This window comes from Musca domestica, unplaced genomic scaffold (genome assembly GCF_030504385.1).
Source record: "Musca domestica strain aabys unplaced genomic scaffold, Musca_domestica.polishedcontigs.V.1.1 81, whole genome shotgun sequence".
Taxonomy (NCBI): Eukaryota; Metazoa; Arthropoda; class Insecta; order Diptera; family Muscidae; genus Musca; species Musca domestica.
In genome coordinates, this window is record NW_026712412.1 from 655695 (window position 1) to 671059 (window position 15365).

A 15365-nucleotide genomic window follows, 5' to 3' on the forward strand; every position below is an offset into this window, starting at 1 on the left:
GGGCCCAGAAATGTTTACGAATGCGTAAACTTTTGATCTCCACTATCAGTTGGAGTTAACGGCCACTGCGGCAAAATTGTAAATATATGTTGCACCAATACAAATGCGCAGTCACCGGTAACTTCCAACTGACTGGAAGTAAATAAGCAAAAAATTGATTTGCAAATTTGGTTGCTAAGCTGATGCAAATTAGGCATCAAGACAGTTCGTCTTAAAATCGCGCCCGCGAAAGTTCAAAAGTGCTCCCCAGTGACAAGTGAAAATTAAAGTTCAATAATAAGTGACGATTGAAATTAACAAACATAATTACAGAACATTTTCACACAACAAACATAACACACAACAAACATCACCAAAATATTTATTCAACAAATATACAACACGAAGAACATTCAACCATAAAAAAATCATTACACAGATTACAAAGAGATATTAATCTTTACACAGAAAATCATACATAAAAACTATATGAATTTCAAAAAACATAAAAATTTACATGAATTTTCAAACAAAAATAACAATCATTATTATATTTAAATAACAACACAAACATAATTTAAAATTGCCACACAAAAACCGAAACCACTGAAAACTACTGAAAAATTAGAACAAATCACTTGAATAAAGAATGTGCTTATTTTGAATTGAAAATATTAAATAAACGTCTTTTTAATAAAAAAAGGCATCCCACAGGTATAGTAAAAAACATGCGATAAATACTACGAAATGAATGAGCATAAAGAGGTACTGGTGAATAGAAAATAAATCATAAATACCTCAAATCGTCAGGTTATATGAGTGAAACCAGTGTTAAAGGAAATCATTAAATGCTAAATTAGCATGAGAGCTACATCTAAATGGGGACAAATATATAGCTTTTGTAACATCAATAATCCTAAGAATAATATAAATGTCTGTACATACATAGTATCAAAGACGCATGTTGAATATCGTAATTGAAATGGCAAACGGAGAGACAAACGGACATATTCTAATCGACAAAGATTTCTACAATTTACATAGTTTATGGGGTCCCTACCTTTTATAAACAAATGACAACTTATTTTTGATAGTTAAATTAAGGCCATGTAGCCAGGACACTTGAAACGCATAAAGAAACCGGTACGTGAATCTATATTGAATTTTTGTAGTTAGAGTTTACTTCAATTTAGAAATTACTATCGATTCTAAGGACCAAAACTTAAAAAAATCGAAGATATATATGCAAATGTTTATGGAAAATGTCCTTCATTCATCATAAATAGCGTGCTCCTTAAATATATGTGTATATACAGTAAACCACAAAACAAGGAAAACACAAAAAACCCGGCAAATTTGTTGGATAATTGCACCACAATTATTCATTGTGAAACATAAAAATATTTGAATAAAAACTAATTTACGTTACCATGCATATTGATCAAAGTTTTCCATATGCTTTTTATACCCTACACCACAAGGTGGTCAGGGTATTATGTCTTTGTGCATTTGTTTGTAACAGGCAAAAGGAAACGAGATAGACCCATAGTTCCTTTTGATGATCTGCATAGAATCACTTTCTGAGTTGATTTATGCATGTCAGTCCGTCTGTCCGTCCGTCCGTCCGTCCGTCTGTCCATGTATTCTTGTGAACAAAATGCAGGTCGCATTTATTATCCGATTGAGATGAAACTTTGCAAACAACATTTGTTTGGCCCAAGGACGAACCCTATTGAAATTGGAGACAATCGGTAAAAAATTAGATATAGCTCCCATATATATCTTCGTCTGATTTGCCTTTTATTGTGCACCAAACGTGTAATATCAGCCCGAATAGTATGCACATACAACCAAATTAGGCCTGAAAATATGTATGCCAAATTTGATCGAAATCGGTTCAGATATAGCTATAGCTCCCATATATATTGTTCATCCGATTTGTTGTATTTGTTACCTACAGCCGTAATATGCACTCCGTAACAACGATATTCAGGGAAATATATCAAATACAGCTCAAAAATATCTTTGCCAAATTTTATCGAGATCGGTTCAGATTTGGATATAGTTCCCATATATAACTTCGTCCGATTTACCTTTTATTGTGCACCAAACGTCTAATATTTGCCCAAATGGAATGGAATTTGGCACATACGGCCGAAATTAGTTTAGAAGGTAGTATGCCAAATTTGGTAAAGATTGGTTCAGATATAGCTATAGCTCCCATATATATTGTTCATCCGATTTGTTGTATTTGTTACCTACAGCCGTAATATGCTATGAATTACAAACAGAATGGAAACATCACATCCTGTTATTTTTCCTAATATTGACCAAGAGGGTACATATAATTTCAGAGAAATCATGAAAATGTCCACTAATTTGGAAGGACAATAAATTGGTCTAACAACATGAAATGAATTTATAGTCCTAACATATCAGTTCGTATGCAAATTTTGTCAAATAGAATTCAATCAAAAAAGATAAATCTTAAAAGTTGTAATTTTTACAATTTCGGAAATATTTGTTTCAAATATGTTGTAAGATATATTTATGTGATCCAATATTTCTTACGGTGTATTCATAAAAAAATCCGACAGCACCTTCCTCAACGACTGCTCGAACAAAACTAAATATTCTCCCAAAACAAATTTGACAGAAAATTCAAAACAATTTATTTTTTACAATTGTGTTGGTGTACACACAGATATCCCAAGGGATACTCTTTGCCTACCCTTGGTCTATAATGATTACTGGTCTGGACAAGTTGTCTAATAATAAAATGAAAAGCTGAATTGAAAATCCACATAAGAAGTGTTCTTAATCAAAGGGGAATATCCTATAGATTATGCGCCCAGGCTACGCTGGAACTGTTAAATAGAAATATAAAACCCATTGATGGAGAAAGATATTCAGTGTGGAAGTTTAGAGTTAGTGCGCTGTTGGAAGAAATGGACGCATTGAAAGTTATAGACTGTGAATTCCCGAAAAGTTAACCCCACAATGGATAAGAAGTGAACGAAATGCAAAAAGTTTAATCATTGAATATCTAAGCGATTCTTTTATTGGTTTTGCAAACACGGAAAGTGCAGCAAATCAAATGTTTAAAGATTTGGATGGAGTACATGAACGGAAGTGTTTGGCATCCCAATTGGTGGTGCGAAAAAGACAGCTGTCTTTAAAGTTAAAAGGGTATACATTGATAATGAATCATTTCATTATATTCGATAACCTGATTACTGAATTAATCAAGTGTAAGGTGCCATTTCTGTGGTAAAAAAGGACTAAAGGCCTGCACAAGACGAATTGTATGAATTATGCTTTTTTCGACACACTGACTTTGTCTACTCAATCATGCGCTATGTATTAGATAGGCAATGACAACCAGCAACATCCCCCATTTTGATTCATGTGTGCCATTGTCTAAGGTTCGATCGTGGCATGGCTGACTCGAATATTTGCATGGTGTGCTCCATAAATGCAGGGTGTCAACGATGACTTCGAACCGTGTCATCGTCAAATTGTGTGTCATTTGTGTACGTGTGCTTGAATTGAGAGTGTGTGTGTGTTACTTTCGACGGTGAGGATGTGCTTTTGTGTGTGCTGCAATTTTGAAGTAACAAACACCGCGTAAATATAAAATTGAATACCAAACCAATAATTAAAAAATGTTCTTATTATTAAATTAGGACAGATATGACTTATTCAATAACATAATATTCACAGAACAGAACAATGGAAGTATATAGTTTTGTTTACGTGAATTAAAGTAGCACTCATTTTCATTTACTCCTCAGTACTGGAGGCAAAAGCCGTGTTTTTATTAAGAAAATTTAACAGGTATTTTTAATAAAGATTGACAATTTGGATTGTTTCGTCAATAACCACGATATGTGATAATTTTGGGTGGACCATTAGAAGTACCTGAAATATATTAGTATTCCAAAATACTTTATTACAAAAAAATGTATTTTTTCATATATCGGAAAAACAAATTCTTTTCTATTGGACTCCGGTGCCTCCGACCACATGATAAATGAATCAAGCTTGTACACAGATTTTATTTGCCCGGAGTTTTCCATTAAAATTGGAATTGCTAAACAAGGAGAATTTATATACGCAACCAAAAAAGGAATAGTAAAGCTGTACACTTAAGATCAAGAGCAAATCAGACTGGAAAATGTTTTATATTGCCAGGACTTATTATCCGTCAAGAGAACTGGTTTGACTATTGAATTTAATCCAGGGCATGGTACAATGAAGAGAAGGTAGGTCAACTTTGAAAAAATTGCAAGTATAGAGGTCTACCTGTTTGGCTTGTAATGTCAGAAATAGTATCAAAACAATAACAAAATCAAACAACTTGTTGCATTTATTTTGAATAAATAATTGAAAACCGCCAGATACATAAATAAATAAAGATGACATATTAAGCCAAGAAAATAAAAAAAATTGAAATCATATGGTATCATAGCCCTACCTTGATATCATTGTACCATGATCCAGGGTGTGTTTTAGTAACCAAAAACGGAAAAGTTGTTATGGATGGTATATATAATTCTAATAAACAAGGTAGTTTACTTCAAAACGATTTGGTTAGCCTTTTCCAATGGTGCAGGTTAAATTGTATGGATTTAAGCAAATGTAAGCATATGTGCTTCTCCAGATCTTCTCTGATATTGCAATATAATATTTATGGTCATTCATTACTCTTGATGGATCCAAAATTACAATAACAATAGTAATTAAAGCAAATGGTGTTTTAGGTTTTGTTAAACGGTGGGCCAACGAATTTTCTGATCGATATATAACAAAACAGTTATTTACGTCTCTTGTTAGACCTATATTAGAATACGGTTCTGTTGTATGGGATCCTCAATATGCAATATACACAGATAAAATAGAATCCGTGCAAAAACAATATTCGCTATTTGCATAATAACGAGGTTTACATTGGAATTGTGATTTAGTTTTACCATCTTATGCTAGCAGGCTAAAATTGATTAGATTGCCTACACTTAAAAGCAGACATATTATGTTGAACTCCATGTTTGTACTAAAAATGTTAAATGGTAATATACCTTCAGATTTCCAAATCTCATCTATTAGAATTAATGTTCCGTTTAGATCTAGAAATAAAAAGCAAGGGCAAGTGCAGAACCTGGCTGTGATTAATGCGAAGCTTGTATAGATGGTAAGCAATGTACGTTGTCATTTAGTAAAATGGAATACAAAAAACATATAAAAAGACCTTTATTTATTATTCATTCGGATGTTATTTTAATTTAAAGGTTGTTAACATCTATGAAAATAATGGTAGAGAACATCTATCTTCTTAACTGAACATCTATCTTCTTAACTGGTGATCCTGTATTTGAAGAATCAAATGAACACAATAATCAGTTGTCCAATTCGGAAACTGAAACCGAGATCAAATTTTAAGAACGAGACATGGATTCTTGTCTTAAACGGGTGTTAAGATACCTCAGGGGTACTCTTAAGTTGAAATTGACTTACCAAAGAAACGACAGTCACAGTGACATATTTATTGGATATGTAGATTCTGATTGGGGTCGAAGCGAGATTGATCGGTAGAGTACAAAAGGGTACTTGTTTAAAATGTTTGAAACATGACTAATTTGTTGGAATACAAAGAAACAGAACTCTGTAGAAGCTGAAGCTGAATATATGGCTTTGTTTGAAGCAGTAAGGGAAAATTTATGGTTAAAAGCATTAGCGAGTAGTATTAAAATACAGTTCAATAGTCCTATTAAAGTTTACGAGCATAATCAAGGCTGTAGAAGTATATCAAAAAATCCATCATATCAAAAACGATCGAAACATATTGATATTAAATATAATTTTTCCAGAGAACAAGTTGAAAATAAACTAATAACTATTGAGTATATTCCAACAGATAAACAGATTGCTGGTATATTAAGAAACACCTTGCCAGCTGCTAGATTTTTGGAATTGAGAAGTTATCTCTGCTTGGAAAGCAGTATATATAATATATTTTTGAGGGGGTGTGTTGGATAATTGCACCAAAATTGTTCATTGGGAAACATACAAATATAAATAATAAATAAAATAAAAACTAATTTATGTTATCATGCTTGTTAGACAGAAGACTAAAGTGACTAAAGACGATACGTTAACACACCGTGGATACAAACCAACTATTTTCTCTAATGCCTATACAAATTCTTACTTCTTCACTTTTCGCTATCCATTTCCTTTTCTTCTCTCTATTCTATTCTAGTATTTTCTTAATAAATATGAACACAATGGACCAAAAGGTCTCCGAGTGGAGTGATTGTTTTCTTATAACCGCGCATCCTTTAACCTAAACCTAACCATTCAAAAATATATAGATCATAGTTCTCCATATGCTTTTTTATGTTATAAAAGTAGGTTTTGCTTTTATATGTATTCGTAATGAAAAGAAAAAAATAATATTTTTTAGTATATAACGTTTACTGGTGTGAACAAGTTGTCACACAGTAAATGGAAAAGCTGAATTTAAAATCCACACAAGAAGTTTTCTTAATAAAAGGGGAATATCCTATACTTAGGCTTTTTCAAAGAGAAAAGCTAAACGTTTACAACTAATTTTAGGATCTTAAAAATATGCATTAAACAATAAAACTATAGGCTGCCAGCAACGCGGTCCGGGTCAGCTAGTATACCTATATTTTTAAAACTTTTAAAACATTCAACTTTGTGAAATGAAAATAACGGTCCTATTGAATATCTGGCATAGGCCTTCAATTATTTTAATCACAAGTTTTGAATTTTATGTAATATGAACTTTTAAGAATTTTTCCGATATAAGTAGAACGTACAAATTTGCAAAGTTAAAAAAATAATAATAGAAACTAATGTGAATCTATGCAATTGGAAAAATAAAATGCAGACGAAAATAAAATTCCAACATTTTGCAATTATCTTATTTGGATTCCTTGACGATTCTTTTGTATTTGGATAATACAACACACACTATTCAAGAGGAACCATATAGAAATTTGTTGTTGTAATGCACGTGTCAGATTCCGAGAGATGGCGATAAATTGTCATCAGATATTTGATGGAAACGGATTCGATTGTATTTGTGGAATTTGGATGTTATAAATTTTAGTCTTTGATGACTGCTTCATTTCATTTTCGTATCGTCATACGGAAACAAGCCTTTATTTTTAAATCGAATCGCAATGCAAAGCCATAATGTCAAATACAAAATGTTTGTAAATCTAACAGTCTAGACAGTTATAAAATGTTTTGAACGCCCGAATTACCCAAATACGCCAGGTCCATATCTTAACATCTACCGACTAATAGTACGTTTCCATTGGAAACAGAACAACGTTGTTCGCTCTCAGAATTATATACACGAACAGATCCGTTCGCATGGCACCATTCGTCATACATAGCAACATGATTCATATTTATTTTTTGTTTCCATGTTTTTATCGAAACAAATGAAAAGAAATATTAATAAAAATAAATAAAAAAATCAGTTTTTTTTTTCAAACGTGTTTTTCTTTAAAAATTATGCACTTTTAATCAATGTTTTCCGCTTTTTCAAAAATTATTGATATTTTAAATATATTGTAATATTTTTGCAATTTTCAACTCAACAGAAGAGAGACATGTCAAAAAAAAAAATATTGATACCGCCATTGGCAAAATGTATATTATTCTCTAGAATTGTGCTCATATTCGACCCTATGGACAAGATGCGTACCATGGATTAGATAGAGAACAAAATGTTCTTTTGTCTGAATATATACATGGCATTTAGCATTATATTTTTCATTCATAATTTGAGTCTGTCTGGAATTTTTTGAAATTTAATTTCATAATTAAATTTTTCGATTAATGCTCTCATTTGTTAAGTGCTAAAGTGATTTGATTTGAACAATGTCGGATATCAGCGTTCGCTCAGGAAATGTTGTGTGGAGAATTAAGTCGTTTTTCCATAGCTTAGGCATAGACAAATAAATGTATAGACAAAAAAGTTGTCTCATCTATTATCCTCGAAATAAAGCGCTTCAATAGATGTCGTTCATGCTGTGAGAGAGCATAAGACTATTCACTCAATTCTCTCAAAATACAAAATATTGAATATTTTTATGATTTATTATTATTTTTCAATTGAAAATGAAACAGTGACTTTACATTACCCAACTATGTCGTGAAATATAGAACTTAAATAGCAGAAAAATGAATAAATTGTTTTCGAAGTCGAGTGATTCACTAGCCCTGAGTGACTTTACTAGCCCAAGATTAACCATAGTAACATCTGCCGGAAGCGGTAAATTTTAAAACTTTTTAGTCTATACCTTTATTTGTCTATGGTTTAGGGTCAAACAACGAATAGAGAGCGAATCAAGTGCAGTGGAAACGCCACATAATAATGTTGTAAAAATTGATAGTTTTCAACATTCATTCAATTGTTATCTACATATTCAAATTACAAACTTTCACATTTTTTGTTTCATTCATTCCTATTTTCAACACACAAGAAAAGAAATTCTCCAATTGTCAATGTTATATGAATACATGTGTTTTACTTGTGTGGTCAAAAACGTCGGCAGAGTACATCGCATTTTGGGTAACGCTGTAAAAAATTAGTATTACATGCGACAAAATTAAAATTTGACATAACAGGATTAAACTATAGTCTGGAATTGTGATTTTTATAACTAAAAACAAGTTACTGGTAAATACGTCTCACTATTGATTTATATCGAGGAACATTTTTTACCTTATCATTCTACTAAAAGAGGCATTTCATGAACAATAAACAGCAAGAAATAGTTTATATCACTAAAATATAAAAAAGTGAGTTGTGTTCAAATGCATTTTAAGATTAAATATATCAATATAAAAAGAAGCTTTACTGAAGGTATAGCAACTTTGTTCATGTAAAATGTATGTTTAAATATGAGTTGTAATTCTGTCATTGCATTAACTTTGTCCCATTTATAAAACAAAACACATTTACCTCGGAAATGCATCAAAAAACCACGTTCGTTTGGTGTTCCTAAAAACTACTCTAAGCCCAGACATTAAGGGGGAATGAAGTATTACAGCTCCTACTTCATGTCTCGTTGCTAAATCTACAGTAGGTACCGTTCCAATACTTTGCCCATAGAGAATGATGGATTCAGGGTTGATGTTAAATCTAAATACATAAGTCTTAATATTTGCTCTTAATAAAATATTTTGTCATTTACCTGGTCCTCATAGATTGCCAAGCCGCTTCTATATCAGCATACAGATTTTTTTCCGAAGGCTTTCCTCCACTCATACCGTATCCAGAATAATCATACCCGAAAATATTGCAATTAAGTTGTGAACCTAGTGATATGTAAAAACTGCTCATCTGCCCTAGGTCAACTGCATTGCCATGTGAAAAAAGCAAAGTATACTTTGCATTTTTGCTGCAACGGACATATATACATGTTATCAGATTACCACGAGAGGTTCGGGTAAAAAATGCTTCCACTTTCGACTTATCTCTATCTGAATATTGCCATTCTGCTCGATCAAAGAATTGAATATTATATTTTGCATTATTTCCGTCCGTCGGTGTTAATTTATATGTTGGATCTGGAGGTTGAAAAGCCAATTTAGCTGCAATCGGCCCAGGACATGGCGGGCAGCAAAACATACAACAAAGTTCACTTATACTGAACATAACTTTGCACAGTAAATAAAAAAATGTCAGTATTGGGTTGAATGTAATTGCTGTAAAGAGAAACTGAGTATTAAAACCGCAGTGCAAATAAAACAAATTCGAATACCTGTCAGGGCGTGTTATAACAGCATTGATTTTTTAATTCCAAAGATTTATTGATGCTTCAAATAAAAACTTTTTACGGAGAAAATGAATTATTTGCACTGCGTCCTTAATGTATAGAAGAGCTGAATTAAGAACAAGCTATTAATAAGCTTGTAGAATGATTGCCTTAGTAAAGAAAATCCAAGCCAATAGTATTCGTTATATTGTATAGAGGCCGCAAGTGTGGGCATTATTTTCTATTTTTTACGTACGGTGTGTTCGCTTATCCAATACTTACGCTTTATGCATATATAACATCTCCGTCCCTGCCGTTAACGCGAAATACATGGCAACTCTAACAATAGAAACCTTAGAAGAAAGCTAAAGTTACCTGAAACATGAATACTTTAAGTATTTCACCAAAATTGCTCTCGAAATTCAACAATAGATTAAAAATATTAGTTGCTAGTGAAATCATCAGCACTACAGCCAGCGATTCCAATTTGGTGGTTTTCCCGCTACTAATGGTTATTTTTGACGCATAAAAACCATCGTTTAAGAGTTATAGCGATTTTCTATTTTAAATAGCTACAGTATCGACTTTGGCTGTTTAAGGTAGTGATTGTAGCGATTTTTACGCAAAATTGTTTATTGTCATCGCATTTAAAGCAAACAAAAACGAAAAACTGACCAAAACCTATATAATTTGAACAAGAAGACTACTTCCAATAACAATTTGGCAATTAACTCAGTAGCGATTTACGGTGGTTTAAAAAAACTTATCTGTAGCGATTTTTACGTCGGAACAGTTGGCATCCCTGACTACAGCTGTTGGCAGATCGACCCATGGTACAATAATTACAAGGAAGGATAGACCATTAAAAAATACATTGTCAAAAAGGGTTGTTTCTAAGAGTGAAAGGTGAAGTTATTTAGTGGTATTGTGCTAATTTTTGTTCCATAAAAACGAAAGTGTGTTAACATCATAATATGTGAAAAAATATTTTTTTTATAAGAAATACAAAACAAACAAAATGTGAGAAAAAGTATACAATAATTGTTTATGTATTAGATGACTAGTATCATGGAAATCTTGCCCAACTTCAAAGAAGCTTGAAAATGCAACTCTGTGCTGGAGAATGGAACAATAATGGAATTTGTAGGTTATTCCACAGGATTGAATCTGAAATAGTACTACAATACAGTTTTATCCCAACACTGTAAAACTGAAAGTATGCATTTATTTTGCAACCGAATTGGAAATAATTTCAAATTATTGTATATTTTATTTAAAACAATACACACACGTAAACAAGACGTATATATGTTTTGACAGAATAACGACACCAAAAGAAAAAAAATTGTATTTAGGGGGTAGCTTTGTTCTACCTTCTACAATTGTACCATGACTAGTATGAGAATGATACACCTAAAGTTTTTAAAGGTTAATTGAAGCAGCTTATATAAATATAGGGTAAGTGCACAGTAGTCGGCACTTTTAGGATTTTCGCATTTTCAATCGTTCACCATTTTGAGTGGAACTTTTCAGTTATTACAAAGTTAATTTATTCAGATACGACGTTTTGTATATTTTTGCAATAATAAAAAAGTTTTAATAGCTTTTTATTAAATTTCAAAAATTTGGAGTTTTAATAAAATAATGATTTTTTTTCCAGCACCACTTGCCAATTGTCGGTATGACGTGTTCTAACAGTAGGCATACCGATTTTTTTGTAAGGATAATTAATAATAATTTATTAAAATATTATATGTTGCTTAGTTACACTGATTTGACATCATTATTATACTTTTCTTAAGAATATGCATTGTCCCGTTCTTTCTGAGGACCTTCACAGACAAAAATTTACTTTTTATTAGAATAAATTAAATTTTCTTAGCGAAACTGTATTCAAAGATAGCTGACATTATATTTGAAGCAAAAAAAACTGTTTACAATGTTTCATTTATTCAAGCTTAACAATAAAAGGTACCGACTACTGGGACATGCCGAACATAGGCATACTTACCCTACTTCGACAAACAAATAAGGTGAGAGAATGAAATGCTTACAAATTGTTAGGAAATCATGTAACGTACCCTTTTTTAATTCGGCAGGTCGGATTCAGGCTCAGACAGGGAGATCTTAGGGACAGCAGTCCTATCAAGACCACTTAAGAAATCAATATATAACGTGGTCCACTGCATAACTAATTTTTGCAACACTTTTGCAAATCTTTGCTCAGCAGCTAAAATAATTAATCACAAACACCAAATTTGGATCTGATACGGCGAATTCTCCAGGCTGTTTATTAGCCACACAGTGTTTTGGAATCGCATCGAAACCACCCTTAATTTAAGTAATTCCAACCCAATTAATGCTTGATTCAATTGATTTAAAAGGAAGCTATAACTTCATAAGAATTTATTTGGTCGCAGAGATGACCCCAGTGTGTTCACAAACTTATTAAAAATTACAAAAAGAAAAATTTTTATCACGAATTTTACTATTTTTTTAATTTCTCTATTTCCATATTCTTTTTATAACTTACATTTTGTAATATTTTTAAATAATTTTTTTAATGTGTTTTTTATAATAGTTACGTCACCTTAAATGTTTTGCTAAAATCTTTATTTGGAATTCATTCATTAATTTTCTCGTGGGCAAGTTTTTGAAACTGATAGTTGGATCCCTCTAGAGTCCATCATAGAAAATAGTTAATTTTTTGTGAAACTAGGTGGATTCGGTTGCTCGAAAGCATAAAACTTGCCTATCGGAGTAATTGTAAATAATTTTGTTTGTTCTACAATATTTTATGTTAGTTATTTCTGTATTAATATAAGCCTTAAAATTACTTAGCAGAAAGAAGGCGTGATGTAATTTTAGAAAAATGATGTGTTAAAAAATTTTTGAGGAGGTAAAATAGGGAGGTATGTGGTGTTTGATTGTGTAGAAAAGCGGTCATCAGGACATGCAACAGATGATCGAAGGTAGGGAGGCTAAATGTCGTGTATGCCAGTAGACGGTATGGATTTAGATGGTGTTCTAAGCCGTAATAGATTTTTCTTTGTGCCAGAGGTGCCAGAACATGATGTACAAAAAAATTTGAAGCCCGTTTTTTTTTTATATGAAATAAATGTGATGAAAAGTACATACCAGGGTAGATTGTGACGCACCTATCGGAATATTAGACGATTTTGCACAAAAAAAAAGTGTTTTGATAGATACCGTAAAGAGGGATCCGTTTGAAAGTTAATGATGATCCAGCTTCATTAATAGAGTATCCGCTCTGGCTTTAAAAATATGTTGAGCAAATGTTTTATGTAGTTGTTTTATTGATTATAGTGACAGATTTCCACACAACGCATGAGGTACTGTCCCTGTGCGTTGCCCTTTGTTTTACTTGGTTGGCTCCCCCTATGATCCTACATACTAAGTTGTAACTTCTTACAGGTATAACTATTAAATATAATTTTAAATAAACAATGAAGCAATAAAATAATAAGGCGTTCTTGATATGTTCGTAAGAACACTTAAAGTTTTCATTTATCTTATTTGGCTGAATTCCATTAAAGGCATACTTTCCAAGATACCATGAGAGAAGAATACAGGTAGATGCATCAACGCTTAGGAGCATTGATATATCAAAAAAATTTTAATGTTTTTTCAAATATAAGTAGATTTTTATATGTTTTCTTACACTACGTCATTCGTAGGCTATTATAATTCGCATTTTCAACATTTTTTACAAATTTAAATAGTTTTTCTTTCATCATTTTCAATTCCAAAATTGGTTTGACAGTTCATTGTCCCAGCAGCTGTGTCGACGCGTCTACCTATATTCTTCTACCATGCAAGATACATTGAGAACATAGAAACATCGTTGCCACTTTTTTCTTGGTTGGATTTCCCCATTAGACATGGTACATTAAGAAGGTAGAACAGCTTCGAAAACTATAGAAATACATCCCTGAGGCTATGACCGCTTCCTGTCGGACTCATTCAAAATTATGTACAACTAGTTGTAAAATGAGTTAAAAGCGCGAAATGAATGAAATGCTTGAATTTTCTCTCAAAAATATGATCCAACCTGTTCAATCTTTCAATTTCGCGGCAAACTTTATAGCTTTAATGCGCAAACCACAATGTACGTGTCTTCCAATCATTGTTTTAAATTATTTTGTTTTCATTTTTCAAAACAATAAATACATACACTAAACTGGAAGAACAAAATTCTAATCAGCTCGTAGCTCTACCTTACTACATATAATTAAAACTTATAGGTACAACTATTAAGTATAATCTAAAAATATAGAATGAATTAATAAATTAATAGTGTATTCTTGAATTATGGATAAGAATTCTTAAAGTTGTCATTTAATTTTCTTTGTTGACTTCTCTTTAAGGCCTACTTTCCCAGAAATTCTTAAGAATATTAAAACTCCGTCGCCACTTCTTTTTGCTTGGTTGGCATGCCTTATTGGGCTACTTACCAAGTTTCTCATATTGTACATACATTTATATTACATTAGAATTATTTTATGTATTGCTGTCGTTCTTAAAACTATATTTATGGTGCACTTTGTGTATTAATATTAGCATAGTAAAATTTAAAACAGCCTTCACAAACGCATCGGTTACAACTGCAACATATATTTAAGTGTGAACCATTACGACCGCAATGGAGCTAATAGTTTTGGTTGGGTCAGTATATTTTTCCATTAAACGTGTCATGTATTCTCTATATTGGATTTGACATTCAAGATATATCAGTGGTTTATTTAGTAGTCAAGGTATTATATATATATATATATATATATATATATATATATATATATATATATATATATATATATATATAAGTATTATATAGTGTATGGAATGCAATATTGGGATAATAATTTGTTCATACTCATCTAATGGGAGAAGAATATATTTTGAACTGTAAAAAATTGTTTCATCATCGTGACAAGTTGTAGAAAACGATTTTCTCTCTTGGTCACGGTGCGAAAAATGTTGTTAAAAATATATCAACAGTGCTATTAAATAACATTTTTGTATTTTCCATACTTTTAATCTCCTCTACGCCAATAAATGTAAAAATTGGCAAAAACATTTTTAAATCTCGATTTTTCATATTTGAACAGCACATAACTTCTGATCTGACTTAGAGTATTGCGAAGTTGTTGGAAAATGTTAAGGAGTTTTTTAATACAAATATGTCCCATACATTTTCTTTTAAAAACTTTTTTGACTGTTTCTATTTCTTTTAATTTTTAATAAATGTCGCGGAGTTATATTTTTTTAGATTGTCTTTTATGTTTTATGTTATGTTCCTTTCTTTTTATTTCTTGTTTTTGGATTTGAATAAAAGTGTCTTACACCTTTTAGTTTTGCTTGTGCATAAATATTTTCAGTAATCTAGTTTTAATTACATTGAAGTATGTTTCTACGGGGCTGTTAACTATACTTTTATTTTCTTTATCAACAAACCAACCTATTAAATCGGTCTATAAGGGTGCGTTTGTATCATATTGTGTTAACATAGTTTTAGCAAAGTCTTCATTAAAATATGCATTCCTTTTTTCTCCGTCCCTGATATTC

General features: G+C 31.5%; 1 protein-coding gene across 3 annotated transcripts in view; it reads right to left on the reverse strand.

The window, feature by feature from the left end:
- LOC101897430 (alpha/beta hydrolase domain-containing protein 17B) overlaps nucleotides 1-9940 on the reverse strand; it is a 107264-nt gene extending 97324 nt beyond the window's left edge. For 2 of the 3 annotated variants that reach the window (XR_009344140.1, XM_059131218.1), the window contains exons 1-3: nucleotides 9786-9940; nucleotides 9216-9729; nucleotides 8984-9163 (exon numbers count right to left, since the gene is read on the reverse strand). Coding sequence is in view for 2 of the 3 variants with exons in the window: in XM_059131218.1 (XP_058987201.1) it covers nucleotides 8984-9163; nucleotides 9216-9679 (644 nt within the window). In the remaining variant the exon portion in view is untranslated. Of the gene's footprint in view, nucleotides 1-8983; nucleotides 9164-9215; nucleotides 9730-9785 lie in introns of those variants that run through there. The other variant, XM_059131219.1, reaches the window with a different exon arrangement.
- Between the last annotated feature and the right edge of the window lie 5425 nt (nucleotides 9941-15365).